The following is an 18,248-nucleotide window of genomic DNA, read 5'->3' as shown; positions in this document are numbered from 1 at the left end:
TTCGCTATAGAACATTAAAAAAAACCTCTACATGAAAATAAACTCTGATAACATAATCATATCACAGAAGCACTATTTGGTTGAAATGTTGACCATACATACTCTTTAGGGAGTTATTTTTAGTTACAAAAGTGATAAAATATTTACTATTCACTTATATCCAGCAATCATTGCTGTCAACATTTCATTTTTTCCCACTTGCAAACTCAGTACAGTCACGCGCATAAACATGGTCTCTCACAGCAATAATACTATATCATTTGAAACTTTAGCAAGGACCAGATTAACTGTTACAATAATTGATCGCTCTTCAATTAGGTAGGTACTCGACACAATAAATCAATCTGTAAATAGTAAGACAACTGAAATTAATCAGTGATGTCATAGATTGACTTACAAAATTGGAAAAAAGCCGCGTTTTGACAGCTCAAAGAAGTGTGTCAATTGGAAAAAAACCGTATTGTCTGTGGTCAGTTCACTCCCACTCGCGCATCAGGCGGTCCCAGTCTGCGGCCGCTATGAACGGTTTGTCAATGCAGTTGATCATGTACTCTCCACAGAACACGCACTCGCTTGCCACTATGTCGTCGATCTCGTTGCGCAGGACCTCGCGAAGCGGCAGCCCTGATGACGTCACCGTTGACAGCTCGATGTTTGACAGCACTGACAGTTGGCGTTGTAAGTCCGTCAGCTTGTTGCGGCGGGCGGGGCCTGAGTAACAAATAGGCGATTAGAATTCAGCCGGGCTTGGATGCGCGTCGTGATAAAATCTTATCAACGATTTTAGACGACAAATGTATGGGCGTGTATGCACAATAGATCAAACCTGGTCGAGCTGGCGCAAATGAAGGCCCAAAAACCAATAATAATGGGCGTATCGCGTATCGTAAAATCGATAAAATGCGAGATAAAAGTTTATCGCGGCGCGCATCCTAGGCGTACAGGAGATCATTGCTGACCACATTTTTTTAATACAGTCACTGTGGAACTCGTTACCGAGCGGGAACAATAATAGTATCTATAGTATTGTGCATTACCTCACCTAGTATCTATCGGCGATATTTTTCTGAATATGCAGACACTGCAACTTGTGCGCGCATGGGAACTGAGTTATGCTTCAGTACCTTACGCCTGTACACAGAATAATAATAAGTACTACGTACAGAAGTTTTACTTCGCGAAGGTATTTAAAAAAATGTATGCTCAATGTCATTAACAATATGGTGTAATTTAGCTTGTCTCAAGAGTCAAGCAAGTTTGTCAGAAGTTTTGTTGACAAACGTCAGTGATCGGTACTGCGCCGAAGCTATAGGGCTGACTTCGGTAAAATGATGTGACGTGAGGTGCCAATCTGCAGAAAATGGCGGAGGAAATACATGATTTAGCATGAATTATCATGAATAATATTAACTACTTATTTACCTCTCAGTGTCTTGAGGCAACTTAAAAAAGTACATTCTGTGTTTTTATTATTATTTAGGCAGTTAAATACTGCACAGTATTTAGTACACCATTTTCTTTATTTTTTTCCATCATACACAAGAATACGCGTGCGTGAGTCAATGTTCGCTCGTATGTGAGGCCTTGTCGAATAGTACTCTTGTAGGGGGCAATCGTGCGTGTTTTGTTTTCGATGTAAACTCGCGGAGATGAACAGGCCCCTTTCAACACTTCGATGTATCTATAGTCAATTTGGCACCGTTGGAGAGACTGTAGCACTGCTCAGATCTCGATCGATTCCAAGGCATTTTCATTTCTTTATAGTTACTTTTGTGAAGCCTCAATGTAACCTTGTTAGTGATCGAATAAATAAATAAATAGTCCACAAACGCTAGATAATGTAGTAATTACCTTTATAATTTCTTTGATTTTACTAGTGTTTGGATTGACTTAATCATTTAAAAATCTTTCTTGCTGTTTTAATATTACACAATTTGGATAAACACAATATTCTACGAAGTGATGGAACAATTTTCTTAAAAATGTAAGAGAAATATTGTCACTTTTTGTTTTAAGGCGTTTTTCGTATTACTTTATTGTGACTTATCTTAATGATTTGGAGTAAAAGCGTCTTTATGCTAAAAATGACGTTTTTCAACACAGAGTCCACATAACTATCACGGCGTCCCGTCCAGTTCCCGTCACTACTAAAAACGTGTCACTGTTACTCACAACATATGCCGGTTTCCCCATTAAACTTCATAACGACACTAGTGATATCTGCCGAACTATTTGAGTTTTAAGCGTGGGATTTTTACAGCATGCACTTTTCGCGGAGCTCTGATTGATGGCGTTGTTAACTCAATTTCTGCCAATTTCGTATAGTGACGGTTTGATTATGAACGTGCGTATATCCTCTCAACTCCGCCTTGGTGGAAACCGGGCCTAAGACTAGGTGATACAAGTTTGCAAAACTCAGCGATGTTGAGAAACATCTGACGCTGCATCTCAGTCTCCTCGGGCATGTGTTGGCGACGGCCTTGGTCTTTCCCAGATCCAACGCGTCCTAATATTCTTTTGTTTTTTGGAATATTGTGCTTTTAGACCAGGTAATAAGGTTCAGTTCACTCACCGATATTGAGCCACATCTGGCGCTGCATCTCGGTCTCCTCAGGCATGTTGGCGACGGACTTGGTCTTTCCCAGATCCAACGCGTCCAAATGTTCTTTTGTTTTTTGGAATATTGTGCTTTTAGACCAGGTAATAAGGTTCAGTTCACTCACCGATATTGAGCCACATCTGGCGCTGCATCTCGGTCTCCTCAGGCATGTTGGCGACGGACTTGGCAAGCGTTAGGTCCACCTGCAGCGCCAACTCTACCGCGGCCTGCCACAGCCCTAGCAGGGCTGAGAGCTTCACGCATGCTTCGGAGAGGTTCTTCTCGCGACATAGCCTAGGTAATTAATAAATACTTTAACTATCAGCTAGTTCAGCTACCATTATTTGTTTTTGTTTAAGAGGTTGTGTTTTGCTGGCACGATATCTTTTTTTTTTTTTTTTTATATCTAGCTAAATTAGCATGAATTTCTTTCAAAATAGTGGAATTACGAGTAAACTAATAAATAATAAATAAATAGATATCCTTAGACATTTTACACTGCGCTTCTAGTCCCAAACTAAGCAAAGCTTGTACTATGGGTACTAGACAACGGATATAAACATACTTAAATACTTTTTTTTTTTAAATACATACTTATTATACATAGAAAACACCCAGTCCAATACAAACAAATATGTTCATGCACACAACTGTTTGTACTGTGCGGGAATCGAACCCGCTACCTCCGGAATAGTAGTCCGTTTCGAACCACTACACCAAACGGCCGACAATAAGTGAAGTAGCCATTCTTTTATTGTATAAAAAATTCGGTCATGGTGGGCGGAATGTTTAATACCATAAAGTAATAAAAAGAAGAAAATGTCATGTCATCAACAGTGTCACGGGAGAATTGTTTTTTGTGAAACTAAATCAAAATAAAGGATATTTTATCATCAAATACATTGTTGGACTTTATTCACGTAGATTTTCCCGATTACAATATTTGGGTAGATTTCAGTAAAAGTATTGTGTTTCTCTTACCTTAATGCGTAATGGACGTCATAGTTCACGAGGGTAGCATCCTGCCCCTGGCGCTCCAAATACCTCATCAGCGCCGTATGATCGTGCTCCGCGTATAGCGTCAGCAAGTAGTTGTGGATCGCGCGGTCTTTCACGTTGAAGTTCTGCTGCATGAACTCCAAGTATCTGATTATCTCATCCACGTGCGCCTTGTCGTTTTGACAAGACAAAAACGCTGGCAGCAACTTCACCGGGCTCAATTTCGGCCCTTGCGCGATCAACGCATTCACCGTATGCTTCGGAGTCTCTTCTATCAAAACTGGCGCAAACTGGTAAAACAACTCCGGCTTCCTCCAAGTCTGCAACATACTCAATGCCTCCAAGTACCCTTTCCTGTAAATATGCTGAGCTATAACATTTTCGTAGTCTTCGTTTATAAGCGTAAGCTTGATCAAATTCTGTTTATCACCGTGGGACGACATCAAATCGTATACGACAGATTTGATGTGCTGCATACATTTGGCTACTTTAGGATGGAGCAGAAACACTTCGAAATCACTTTGGATCTGGTGGTACTGCTCGTCATCTTCTTTCCCGGAACGCCGTAAAAGACCCAATTGGGCTAGATAGAGCTCTGTCATCCAAATGACAATCATGGATATTAGGGTCTTGTCGTCTTCTTCCAAGGCTTCCAATCGCTGATGCAAATACACTTTGAGTGCATTTGTCTCTTCTTTCTCCAAAAACTTTAGGCACACAGTTTCAAAACTGCTTTTGGTTTCGGCGTAAATTCTCGCGCTATCCTCGTATTTGCCTTTGGAGAACAATAGCTCGGCATGTTTAACATTGATGACGTCGACGAACGCCGGGTTGTGGTGGCAGTACTCTTTAGCTAACTCAAACTGTTCCCTATCTGTGTAAATTCTCCAGACATTCCTCTCTTCTCTGACAACTTTGTACCTGAACACAGCTTTATCTGTTACCGCCCAGATTGTTCTTCTATTGGGGTCTTTTATAATGTTTTTTAATTGTCCGTGAGCAACGGAATAAGTATCTTCATAAACTAATTCATGATTGAGTAGAGAAATGGCTTTAACTTTGTCAGAGTACATGAGAAGTACGTGAAATTCCGTGAGTACAAACGAAAGTGGAGCTTCATCTTTTGGTTGTGTTTCTGCAGGGTAGTTGATTAGCTCTCCTTGGGTGAATAGTGTATTTGAATTTTGTTGTGATGTTGGGTCTAACTGGAAGGTCAATGAAAAATACAATATAAATACTATTACAGACAGGGATGTTACATACATACTTTTGAAGTGATACTAACCTGTCCATAGAAGACACCAGGCTCAGTCAACCAAGCAAACGTTTTTGGGACATTGTTTCTGTCAAAAAAGAATTGCAGTCTCGAATATTTTAACGTAGAAGGTATTTCTTGGAACCCGGTTTCTGGGGTAGTTAAGTATGGGTAGAATATAGACTGGAGCGATAACTTGCCATCTGTAGCTACCGCATGTCCAATGAACTGGTATAACCTGGTCGGAGTAGTGATGAAAACAAAGAACTTGCTGGAATTCCCTACTCGGTGAAATTGTATACCAGTTATGGGCATCTCTGTTCCATGGCCTATATCAAATATCTGTTGAAGAGTAATAAAACATTTACATTTATGAAAAGAATAAAACATTTACATCATAGAGATATGCAAAACTAAACTCTTATCACAATTTTATTGATAACAGCCTATATGGTTTCACATTAACTTAACAATAAATTGTATCTCATTTATGTATAATTAGTAAAACTGGCACTATAAAATACAGGAAAATGGTAGCACTGTTTCAATAAATTTTGAATAATGTTCAGCATGTTGTTTACATTACCAGTCCGTCAATTTCCCTGCTTCCGTAAAGAGGCAAATAATTAGGCAGCTTGTAAAGAAAATACAATAAATTAAATATTAATAAATACATAAAAATACTATGTATGTTAATTTTTGTTTTATTTTATTAAGCATATACTACAGTTCATAATTGATTGTTAGTAGTTACACATGGTTAGTAAATAAAAATTAATAACAAAATAACTATTAATAAATTGTTTTTGGAGCATTAATTTGAAAACTAATTTTAATACGAACAATAAAGTTTTAAATTAATATTCAGAAAGTAGAAATTAGTGGTTGAATTACCTGTCTCCAATATTGCTGGTTGGCTGTAAACATCCTGTCACTGTCTGCCTCCAGTTCTGTTTCTAAGATATGGCCTTGGGAGGTCCCCAGCAAGATGGGGCCAGTGCTATTCTCCGACGTATTCTCATAGTTCCAGCCCACTTCAGTGACTTCATAGTTCTTGGATTTGCTCACAGGTTTCAGCTTGGAGCTCTTTCGATGCAAGTACACCAGCTCCGGGTAACCTTCTTTGTTCCTTGCAGTGAACGCTAGGAGCAAGTGGTACCCAAGAGGGTCAAGGAATATGCCTGACAGCTTAGAATTGGGATGAAACTTTGAGTATTCAATTTCTGAAAGGAAAACTTATTTATTAATTTTATTTAATACAGCAGTAGCTTATTCTCTCTAGCGGTCTTTTTAGTCAGTCATAATTAAATACTGTTGTCAGTTAAAGAAACTTAGAACAACCAACCTTCATGCTGATCAGGTTTCTTCAGATCCAGCCTAAATAGCTTTCCATTGGCCATGGCAAGCACCAGGTAGTCACTGGACACGGCTACGTGCGTGATTAGGTCTGAAGGATTAAAATTCATCTTCTGCTTCGAGAACATGGGTGTATTGTCATCAAATTGCATATTGATGTACCCCGAAGAAGTCATGGGCTCCGACGCCTTGCTTCGCTGAGAAACCTGCGACGCCTGCTCGTACTGGTCGAATATCGACGTCATCTTGATTGTTTAGGCCTGAGGGCCTTCTTGAGCAAACAAAAACACTAATCGCCACAAAAATAGTCACTCAACTGTTGTGGTAATGTGGTAATAGCGATAATTTTGTTTGATTTCTCTATGGTATTACATTGCTAATTTTCAATATGTATTTTTAGAACAAATTGTACTTTAATTATATAGTCCATGAATTAAGTCGACAATACTTTTTCCAGGGATTTTTCTACGATTTAACAATTGAAGCATTGGGAGCAACAAGGGCGTTCGGCACCGAAAGACCGTTTTGATGTTATTACATCAAAACATGCACTGTACCATAGAGAAAAGTAATACATAGCACTGTACCATCTAGTTTAACATCCCAAAAACTCGTTTCGATCAGCCGCTCCCTGATGGCGTGAGAATAATTTATGTCACAAGTGGCGCTACGCCCTTGTTGCACACAGTAACAAAAGTGCGTTTAAATTTGACCTGTATGCAGTTTTTAAAAACTTATTAATGTAAAAAATTACTGAAGACTAATTTTGAGTCTTCCAGTGACTTGGCCCCCTTTAAGATTGGTACACGGACCAAGTCGCCAGACTGAATTTTCAATTATTTATTCCTCCGGCAAATGGACTCACTCTAAGATTCTAGAGTAGATTTGTGTTGATTTGGTGTTTAATTTATTAACAAAAACATTGAAGGTTCACCTTTTTAGCTCCGGAAATTGCGGCAACTAGTTTAAAAAAGAAGAAAATATTTAAAAATCCAATCCGGCGACTTGGTCCGTGGACCTAGCTAAAAGTGAGTCTAATGAGGGGTTGAAACTGGTCCTGACCTTCCAGGCAGGCCTGGAGGATCAGCCTGGACCTTCCAGGCCAGTTGCAGCTGATTCGGAAGATTCCCTTCAGTCTAGTGAATATTTTGATAAATCTGATCAAAACACGAAAGATGGAAAAAATATTGAGAAAGTTGAATATTTTAATGGTGATTGTAATAAATACACACGATTAACTTACATTTTAACTAAAATTAATAAAATAAGTATTCAAATTGTATTTATTTTCCATAAAAAAATAATAATTAAATTAACGTCCTATCTGTTTACCAGTTTGGTGCAACAAGGGCGGATAACACAAGTAAAAAAAATCGCATTTTAAGATGTTTCCGATTGCTTCAAAATAGTTATAATACCTTAATGTTATTGTTAAATCATGGGACTAACAAATAATAAAGTAAGTGTAAGTCAAATTATAAACATTGAAAAAATATAAGACATTAAAACTTTCATCGTCAATTTTCTCGAAACTCAATTTTTCGAGATACGCCCTTGTTGCACCCAATGCTTCAATTTTTCCTCAGTTCCTCACAAAACAGCACACAACAAAAAAACTGGATAACCAAATGTCAATGTCACTTTGACAGACAATAGTATAATCTGTGTTGCGTTTAGAAATTGTACGTCCTAAAATATATGTTACACCCCTTTCCGTCTCGCGAGTGTCAGTGGCTACACGTGTGTCAGGAAAAATATCGTTTATTTTGAAAATCTATTGCACTTTTTCACAAGAAACCAACTCTAAGCTCATTTATTAATCTAACTAAGGTGGTGGTAAACACATTTTGTTGTATTTTTGGTAAGTAAAACAGCATGGAGGTTATTCCTCCCGACCCGCCTGATCCTCCAGACCAGGCCGCCCCGATGGAGTTATCACAACCCCTTTTTTCACAAGTGCCAACCAAACGTCGTCTAGATACGGCGGTTGACTCAGAGCCGGCCAAAAGAACCATCACGGATGGTTCAATAACCCAACCAAACNACTTACCTACAAGAACTGTCTCCGTCATATGTCGCCTGCGTCTTGGTCATGCGTGCACCCCTGTCCACCTTGCGAAAATGCGCATTAAAGATAGCTCCATCTGCGAGTGCGGCCTGGATGAAGGAACAACCAACCACATCTTTTTTAACTGTCCCAAAATTGGATCCTCACTGTACGATTTTCTCCCTAAAGCTTTCCCCCGTCCCTCTAACATTAAATGCATACTTAACTCCATTAACTCCCCTATTTTAAATTCCCTTGTTAAATTCATCAATGTTAACAAAATTAATTTGTAGGTAGGTAGCTTTTAATTTGGCCTTGCGAGATTCAATCCAAATCTCCCGTGACTTTTTTTTTTTTTTTGTGTCACAAAAAGCTTTTCCCAATCCTTTCCCTTATCCCAATCCATGCTGTACAAAATTTTTGTGTATTGTTTGTTTTGTGATGTCTTTTTGTGATTGTGTGTGATGTCTTTTTTGTTTTAGGTACGATAAGTCCGCTTAGTTTTGCAGTTGAATTATTATTTTTTATATTTATTTTTAACATTGTGTAAAAGCTGCGCACGTGACATTGGCGGAACAGTGTGCCCCCAGTGGCGAAAAAACACAAGTCCATCGCCATCAATAAATGAAGAAGAAGTATGTTACACCTACAAAGGGGAAAAAAAAGGATGGCATAGGCGCATGGCCATAATCGTATCGGTATTTAAGCTCTGTCGCGCATTTGGTGACGATGATAAGAACACTCAAACCTCAAACTGATTTTTATGCAGTTTCCCTTTCCACACACAAAAGCACAAGTTTCTGTTTCTGAACGAACTACTGCACGTCACGTTGACATTTATAACTTGACAGTTGATTGACACCAACTTCTTTTTATTACGGCTAAGCTATTTTAGACTTTATCATATTTTAACAAGGTGTATTTGATAACAATCTTTGGTCTACCAGTAGTCTTCGTTTCTTCGTTATCAGAAACCGAAATTCCTTTGGAAACACCTATTGTATTTATGTTCAAAGTCAAAGTTATGTTTAAAAGGGCAGATACTAAAAACATATTGAAATCAAGGTTATAAGGTTCATAATAGTCAGTAATACGTGCACTACAAATCATTAGAATTTTGTGAAGTTATCGTATGCACGCCGCCGCCATCCAAAACAACGAAATACACGCTGAAATCCAGTTTTCGGATGACCTTGTTCACTATCATTATCGCCCATTGACATACTATCTTATTTGTTATATGTGACTTGTCCCATTCGAGGCGTATTTTTTCAATAAGCACAGTTGTTATCGGCAGCAATGGCATCTGGTGCGCTCTTGAAATCCACCAGATTAGGCCGTAAGTGTTCTTGTGACTACATAATATAAACTATTCTAACCAAATTTTGTAATGCCTACCAGGTAAAGATACCAATTTAATATGTTTTTCCATAGTATCATGGCCAGGCGCCAAGGCAGTGGCTTCTCAGTGCCGCACCTTCACCAGCCAGCTGACAGAGCAGCAGAAATCTATCCAGGAGCTGGCCCGTACCTTCACCAATGAACACTTGAAGCCAAACGCTTCTCGCCTGGATCTCCAGGGCCGGTACCCATTTGAACAGGTATGTACCAGATTTAAATTTACTGTATTAAAAATTATTGTAACCAGTTTTTCGTTAAATAAAAGACAATTAGTTAATTAGAGATGTTCAAACTAAAAGTTTATCAGATAATGTTTACTTGTTTCATTCATAATCTTTGTTGATTACTGCATGAGCTTGCAATGAATGCAAATAAAATAAAATAAATTATTAACAATCATTCTACTTATTAAACCTTAAAAAAGTAATCCTAGGTGCTTGTTGATTTGTTTTCATTTCTATGTATGCTATTATGTAACATTTGTGTATGTAAATATTTAAAATGATCTGAGAACTAGGTATTAACTTAAGTCCTATTGATTCTATTAATTAATATTCATTAGCAACTATTTTTTAATATTAATAGCAATTTTGGTTTAACTGAAAAAATATCTTGTTGTTGAATACTGGAAAATACAAATTTAAGTCTTATGTGGCCTTGAAAGTGCTGCTATCAGTGGAAAATTTGCATGAAAAAATGTTTATTTAAACTCATGGCTCTGAATCCAAATGTGAGTCAAATATCTGTATGAAAATGCTGCAGGTGTAAAGATATTTAATAATTGTTATCTGGGTCACCATAATACAAGCTTAGCTCAGTTTGAAGCTAGCATTAGCAGGACACAGGCAGGAGCCTATTATTAACAGGAGTTAATGCTATAATGCATAATATTGGAAGGATTGACATATTTGTAGTCACTCTGGGCTTATTAAGGCGATTAGAGTCCTCAATGACCTTGGGCGTTTGACCTTCACGCCGCGAGCAACACCCGCGTACCCCGCACCAAAAACTCCGATTTGACACCGATCAAAAATACACGGGCATAGGTAGATACAGAATAGAAGCTCTTTCTTCATACATTACTGCCTATTATTTTAAACTTAAATTGATGAACCTTGATGTCGGTGTCATTTAATTCAGGCGTAAAGCCATTTAATAAAAATAACAAAATCCATGAACATTTTGTACGGGATAAAATTTTATTTTATTTTTCGTAAATTTTTTAATGCTTTTGTCGGTTCAGTCGTTCTCGAAATTTGAACAAACCCGACTTTATTACAAGCTTTTATTTAGCTTGCAATTTATGATGTATGTAGGTAATTACATAAATGTTTGTTCGGGTGGAATCTTGCAAGCTGAATTAGTAAGACCGACTTCCTGACGACAACTAGGCTAGATGACAAAATTTCAATTATTTGTCCGCCAGACAGATAATTAGAAAATATTAGTTATTATCTGACTGCACGTACTCTATGAACAATTCTGACATAAAATCTATTGTCGAACAAAAGCTGGGTTGCACCATCTTACTTCAACTTTGACAAGCGTCAAAAGTCTGTCTAACTCCATACAAAAAACACCGGTTATCGCCAAAGCTACGGTCAAAGTTAGGTCACGTCAGGTGGTGCAACTTAGCCAAAGAAAAAATTCATTTTGATCGCTAATGTCAGTTTGTAGCGAGTGACACAACCTCCCCGTCTGAAGGCCAGCGGCCGACTGCCGCCCGCACCCCGCGAAGGCCCCCTCAACAGCAAAACGTTCGGAATTTATCAAAAGTAAAATTTATGAATGAAAGTAATGTTCGATTGAAAAACGCAACGTGTCATTTAAAGATTAAAGAATTCCCAATCTATTCGTGCAAAAATCTTTTAAATTAACATAGCCGTTTTGGAGGAGTAGGGAATTTAAGTAAAAAATCGATGTCCCGTATTTATTTTTTTAATCCAAAACAAAGAGACGTAGCGAAAATTCAAACGTCACAAATGTAGTCCTTAAACTGTTGTATAACATATATTTTTTTCAACTATTTCTGTCCAGCAGTAAAAGAGGAGTAGGCTTTACAAAATGCCCATTTAGCGCGGATTGAGGACACTAATCGCCTTAAGCACATTGCTTGACCATAATATCGCCGATGATCTGAAGTTTAGACATAGTAATAAAGAGTATTTTTCTTTTGATATCATCAAAGCATTAAAATATCTCAAGACATTTACTGCTGTCCAAGTGTCTAGAATGGCTTCATAAGAGTCAATATTTTTTCCAGCTAAAACAACTCACAAAACTTGGCCTGATGGGCGCCAATGTAGACGAGGAATACGGCGGGCTAGGTCTCGACTACCTCTCTCTCACAGTAGCCATCGAAGAGCTGTCTCGTGGTTGCGCCAGCACCGGAATGATCCTGTCCATCCACAACTTCTTGTACGCCAACCTGGTCAACGAGAGAGGAACACCAGAACAAAAGGAGAAGTTCTTGTGTGATTTCACTAAGGGTTCCATTGGATGCTTCGCGTTGAGCGAGCCTGGTAAGCATTTTATTACATCCATTGCATGTAGGTACAGACTAATTATGTATTTATGAGCTGATAAAATGTCGTTATATGGTGTGGTAAAATGTATATTGTCCCTAATTTTAAAATTATTACTGCACCTTATAACTACTAGTATTTTGGTTTATGTGGATTGCATAATATCTATGCTATGTATATTTTGCTATCTAATCTATTTTAATCTGTAGGTATGTAGTAGAATAATCTGATATTTTTGAAGATCTTGTCAAAAAACTGTATTATGGTATAGCTTATTTTATGAATATAAAAAGAAATCAAAATACCAAATCCTAAAAAGGGCATGTTTCTCACATCCCCCATATTTTTACCAATAATAGATTTTTCGCCAGCTAACGTTATAAAGATGGCTACTGGTGACCCTACAAGCCCCTCAAGTACCCGCGAATCGTGACAATAGAAATCAATTGAAGGGGTCAGTGGACAAAGGTCTTAACTGACAAAGTGAGATATTTCTTTCTTTGCCAGACGCTGGCAGTGACGTCGCCAACATCAAGACTATAGCGAAGTCCGACGGCGACCACTGGATTCTGAGCGGCAAGAAGAGCTGGGTCACGTCCGCCATTGAAGGCTCCGCGACCGTCGTGTTCGCGACCGTCAACCCTGAGCTCAGGCATAAAGGAATCGCGTGTAAGTTAAAGACCTTTTTCTTAGAGTAGGCGCACACCGTTGATTTTTCGTCGGCCGATAGTTTAGTCGGGCAGTTGATCAGTATGGGCATGTATGGGAGTGCGCACACTACGCCGATTCGATTTGGCCGATTCTTCATACAAATTCAAATCGGGCACAACTATCGGCCAACTAAAAATCAACGGTGTGCGCCTACTCTTATTCTTCTTCTTTTTAGGTTGATGAACATTATTTTGGTTGGGGCAGGAAAGTTCTCGAGTGGCGACCACGGGCTGGAAAACGTAGCGTGGGCAGGCCTCCTACTAGGTGGACCGACGATCTGGTAAAGGTCGCGGGAAGAGCCTGGATGCGGGCAGCGCAGGACCGTTCATTGTGGAAAACCTTGGGGGAGGCCTTTGTCCAGCAGTGGACGTCATTTGGCTGAAACGAACATTATTTTTATTGTTTGTGGCCAGATCTGATTATGCAGTTCTTTGAATTAGAATTCTGATATCAGTTCATCAATCAACTTCACCTGATATCGCCAATAAGTTAGCTCACCACAGAATTACACTTTTTCTCGCCTGATTTTGGACCTTACAATGATATCGCAAAGTACAATATTCAATGAAGATATTCTCTTTTCGTAGCAGGGATACCAACTAATAGCATACTTATTATTATTCTGTGCTAATAGTACCTAACACTAATGAATCTTTACAGGTTTCCTTGTCCCGCTGGACGCTGAAGGCGTGTTCAGAGGCAAGAAGGAGCCGTTGATGGGCGTCAGGTATTTGTTGCTCTTTCATTGCTTAAACCTTTCCATCTCTTTCTTACTATTTGCATATTTACTTTAATATGTTATTTTTTTAATTTATTATGCACCCTTTGAAAACGACGCCAAATAAACTCGAATACATATCCTCCATCACTGGATTCTTTATAGTGTAGCCGTATTGGCTAAAAAAAGGCTTTAATTTTGTAGACTTAAGTTCACTATTTTTTTTGGATGTACGAGTATTATTCCAATGAGGGTGTTCGCGACATAATCAAATATGATTGGTGGATTTTGACATGACATTGACAATTATGTCAATGTCATGTCAAAATCCACCAATCATGCATCATTTGGACCTCCCGTCTACGTATTGCCATCTGGCGGATTTTTCAATCGAGAAAACCCTCATTACTAGTATGTACGTAGGTCCTCTTCAGAGCACTATTAGGCTGCGTTTCCACCAAAGATTCTATTGGTTCTTTACAAACATATCTCTGTTTCGCTCAAGGTCAGCTGGTAGAGAATGACGTATGGCATTAAGCTCGCCTTTTTGTACAGAACATTGTTGTGTGTGCAATAAAGTCTTTAAATAAAAAAAAATTAAAAATATCCCTCGCTACGCATCCTCGCACATCTGGTGAAAACGCAGCCTTATACAGGTCCCAGATATAGCTTGCCTTTGCCGATCGTCGATTCTTAAATAAGCTTACTAACTTTCTAAACATCTAAACAACCAAACCTAGCTCCAATTCACAGCATTAAAAGAGCTTATGAAATAGAAGTGAAGCGTGTCTTACAGGGCTGCGACCGCGTGCGACATCACCCTGGATGAAGTGAGGATTCCGAAGAGTTATATGGTGGGAGAACCAGGGGAAGGCTTCCGGATAGCCATGGAGCAGCTGGATCAAGGAAGGATTGGGATAGCTGCTCATGCTGTTGGTAAGTCATTTACAGTCTTCTAAGAATTCTCGTTTCAGCCACTCCACTCCAGTCCACTGTTGGACAAAGCCCTCCCCCAAGGATTTCCAAAGATCAGTCCTGCGCTGCCCGCATCCAGGTACTTCCCGAGACCTTCACCAGATCGTCGGTCCACCTAGTGGGGGTCCTTCCCACACTACGTCTTCCGTCCCGCGTCTAAAAATTAAACCCATAAAATACAAGAGAAGGGGTAGTGAAATATATCATGCTGGATGAAGTGAGGATCCCCAAGAGTTATATGGTGGGAGAACGGGGGAAGGCTTTCGGATAGCCATGGAGCAGCTGAATCAGGGAAGGATTGAGATAGCTGCTCATGCTGTTGGTAAGTTTAAAGTCTTCTTCTTCTTCGTTTAAGCACTCAGGAGGTCGTGCAAGACAAAAAAGAGGGGAAATGAAATACATACTAACACTGGAAGAAGTGAAAATCCCCAAGAGTAATATGGTGGGGGAAGACTTATGCATATCCATAGAGCAGCTGGACCAGAGGAGCATCGGGATAGCTGCTCATGCTGCTGGCAAGTTCACAGTCTACTTCTTCTAACAATATGTTCTTCTGATTAATTTCGTTGCGGATCCAATGACAGTTTAACTTTTCCCCGGGACAAACTTGACCTTCACTGGTTGGGTTTTTGTTGGCGGTCAAGCTGATCCTGGCTACACAGGAATTGCAGTGGTGGGAACGAGGGGTGGGAATAGTCCCGTTCTTCTAACAAGTAAACGCACAGTATGTATGGAGACTAATGTAGCCACTGCATAATCTCAACAGCACATGTAACAACAGCCTTGTATTTTACAGGCATCGCACAAGCGGCTTTGGATACAGCCATGGAGTACGCCAAGGAGAGAGAGGCTTTTGGAAAAATCCTTACAAGACTGCCGTCAGTCAAGGTATGTTATTATATTATGCTAAACCGCCTCTGTACCCGAAGTTCTACCCCGTACTTCTGTACCCGGGAGCCCAGGAGTAGATTATTCCTTATTACCTAGTGGTAAAAACACCTACTCCTGGGCTCCCGGGTTTGATTCCCATTGAGGGCAGATTTCAGTGTAAAAATTTACACCATTACAGTAGGTGACGTACAAGGTAGCACACCAAGACATCTTATTTATTTTTAATGTTTTTTTGTGTTAACCCCAATTGTAATAAATATTTCTTTCTTTCCAGGACCGCCTAACCGACATGTGTATCCTCGTCGAAACAGCGCGTCTTCTCACGTACCGCGCGGCAACTCACGTGTGTACGAAAAACAGCGCAATGGCGAAATACGTGGCGGGACGTAACGCCGCCGCTGTGGCCGATCATTGCGTGCAGATCATGGGCGGCCGCGGGCTGTCAACCAACTATAACGCCGAGAGGCACTTCAGGTACAGTAAGAGGCGCTTTAGGTACAGTAAGAGGAACTTTAGGTACCGTAAGAGGCACTTTAGGTACAGTAAGAGGCGCTTTAGGTACAGTAATAGGCACTTTAGTTACATTAAGAGGCGCTTTAGGTACAGTAAAAGGCACTTTAGGTACAGTAAGAGGCGCTTTGGGTACAATAAGAGGCACTTAGGTACAGTCAGAGGCACTTTAGGTACAGTAAGATGCACTTTACGTACAGTAAGAGGCGCTTTAGGTACAGTAAGAGGCACTTTATTAGGTACATTAAGAGGCATAGCCACGATAGCCCAACAGTGAAGTAGTCGGACTGGCCGACTCGAGATCCAAGGAACGCGGGTTCGAATCCCACCGCCGCTCGACTATTGTAGGGAGCCCACTCGTAACACAAGCTTATTTAGCTTAACATGAGGGGCTCACGGGACTATTAGTAATCTTTAAAAAAAAGTAGGTTCAGTAAGAGGGACTTTAGGTACGCTGCAGGTATGAAGGTATACTTTAGTACGTGGCGAATAATGAAATTATTTATTCCAACAGGGACGCCCGCGGTACGCAGATCTACGGTGGTGTGACCGACATTCAGAAACGCCTCGTCGGTCACTACCTACTCAAGGAACACGGCGCCCTATGATGCGGCACGGACGATAGAACGATAAGTTGCGACTGATGTATACCTAAATATCTACATCGATAAAATATCAGTATCTAAACACTCAAGATATAATGTGCATCGTGCATATTGATTTAAATGCGTAATATTTATACAGGTGAATGCGCTTCGAATGGACAACTTTAAAATGAACGCTTTATTCAACTTTTATGTGTCAAACGACTCAATCTTTATTTTATTTTCATAATTCTACCATATACAGGGTGTTAGGTAAATGGGTATATGAGCCGACACTAGCCCATGTTAACATGGTCATATAAATGGTATGGTGAAGTCAGAAATTTATACAACAAAGTAAATATATTGATAACTAGCTGACCCGGCGAACTTCGTACCGCCTTAGCGTAGAGATTTTCTTAATATTTTTTTCCGTAAGAACCATCCTTGGACTTCCACAAACATTTAAAAAAAAGAATTATCGAAATCGGTTCAGCCGTTCACACGTGATGCCGTGACAACGCGAAACGGGTTTCATTTTTATATATATAGATGTGTATTTAATAGACTTATTTACAGGTGATTTCGTAATGCATAAACTTAAACATGTATTCTTATTCTTACTTTGTAACGTAAAGCATTTCAATCATGGTGAAAACGTTTAATCATTGGTGCTTGTAATTTATAGGTGTTTGGTTTTCATTCTAAGTAAGTTTTACTCATTTCAATCATACTCTCGAACCAGTACCATATCTAGTCTTTCGGTAAAAGTCAGTTTACTGTATCAAACTGGTGCGAAATAAATTAAGCTACTTTCATGTCTTTTAATTCCAATGTTGCCATATCTTTCTAATTTTCCTTTTAAATTATTTGTTATTCTCGCCAGTTTGACAAAAGTAAACAATTCGTCACGAAACTGTGATTTCAAAAATATGTTCCTAAAAAGGAACATAATAATAATACTTATCATTACACTTTGTGATGTAATGTACTTACTTATTTAAGTTAATGCTACATTCCATTTACTTGATGTTTTGCAATTTATTATAATTGTTATTATGAATTATTATTCTAATAAATATTACATAATTTAAAATAATACATTTCAAGTACAATAATAATGTAGTGCTTGCATGTTACACTGAAAACTGGTGGCGTTACTAATCATATTGTTGTTCTTCTCTTATGCTTGACTTAATGTAAGTATGAGTGAGATGCATATAGTTTACGTGTACGTCATTAGTTTTTACGCTTTAATCATGCGGGTACTATGGTTATTAATACAATGTATAATATTGTATAATAATTAGTCTTCCAACTATCGACTGCCATAGTAAGTATAGCATAATTATTGTGAATGTACATAGTTTTGTATCTTTGAAACTTAAGTACACGAAGTCCTATTTAACAGTTTACTATGATTGTTAAGTTGTTGCAAGAATAAATTTTATTTTTTAAACGAACGTTTTAATTTAATATCTCTTAGTTACATTCTCTTCGTTGTATCAATTTTATTGAATGACTAATTGGCACGGATTTGTTCCTAAAAAAAATAACTCCTACACAATTTTACGTATTTGACCATGGCCTCTGATATTAACAGTGTGTCCAGTCATCGTTCGTGATAAAATAACTAAGGAGTTCAGCTAGATTTCACTTCCCTTTTATCAAAGTAAA

General features: G+C 38.9%; 2 protein-coding genes and 1 long non-coding RNA gene across 4 annotated transcripts; 2 read left to right on the top strand and 1 right to left on the bottom strand.

The window, feature by feature from the left end:
* Nucleotides 1-115: 115 nt before the first annotated feature.
* dor (vacuolar protein sorting-associated protein 18 dor) lies at nucleotides 116-6,684 on the bottom strand. Its single transcript, XM_028306766.1, has 8 exons — nucleotides 6,199-6,684; nucleotides 5,748-6,076; nucleotides 5,440-5,487; nucleotides 4,884-5,195; nucleotides 3,581-4,803; nucleotides 2,720-2,893; nucleotides 2,573-2,688; nucleotides 116-720 (listed from the first exon to the last, which is right to left on the bottom strand). The coding sequence occupies exons 1-8, from the start codon at nucleotides 6,452-6,454 to the stop codon at nucleotides 476-478; spliced, it is 2,703 nt and encodes a 900-aa protein (XP_028162567.1). The 5' UTR covers nucleotides 6,455-6,684; the 3' UTR covers nucleotides 116-475.
* Nucleotides 6,685-7,925: 1,241 nt separating this feature from the next.
* LOC114354456 (uncharacterized) lies at nucleotides 7,926-8,892 on the top strand. Its single transcript, XR_003656019.1, has 2 exons — nucleotides 7,926-8,070; nucleotides 8,739-8,892. It is a non-coding gene; the product is annotated as an uncharacterized LOC114354456 (long non-coding RNA).
* A 343-nt stretch (nucleotides 8,893-9,235) lies between these two features.
* On the top strand, nucleotides 9,236-16,920 carry LOC114354410 (short-chain specific acyl-CoA dehydrogenase, mitochondrial). Of its 2 annotated transcripts, none has more exons than XM_028306780.1 (9): nucleotides 9,236-9,595; nucleotides 9,691-9,857; nucleotides 11,921-12,179; nucleotides 12,690-12,851; nucleotides 13,554-13,620; nucleotides 14,396-14,547; nucleotides 15,383-15,474; nucleotides 15,752-15,951; nucleotides 16,502-16,920. In XM_028306780.1, the coding sequence occupies exons 1-9, from the start codon at nucleotides 9,556-9,558 to the stop codon at nucleotides 16,593-16,595; spliced, it is 1,233 nt and encodes a 410-aa protein (XP_028162581.1). In that variant the 5' UTR covers nucleotides 9,236-9,555; the 3' UTR covers nucleotides 16,596-16,920. The 2 variants fall into 2 exon arrangements, with proteins under 2 accessions (XP_028162581.1, XP_028162582.1); XM_028306781.1 differs by having other exon boundaries at nucleotides 9,238-9,595; nucleotides 14,408-14,547.
* Nucleotides 16,921-18,248: the final 1,328 nt, after the last annotated feature.

Source organism: Ostrinia furnacalis, unplaced genomic scaffold (assembly GCF_004193835.3).
Source record: "Ostrinia furnacalis isolate ACB-3 unplaced genomic scaffold, ASM419383v2 OfSCF2049, whole genome shotgun sequence".
NCBI lineage: Eukaryota > Metazoa > Arthropoda > Insecta > Lepidoptera > Crambidae > Ostrinia > Ostrinia furnacalis.
Note: the sequence above shows the minus strand (reverse complement) of the source record. Positions and strands in the feature narration are given on the sequence as shown.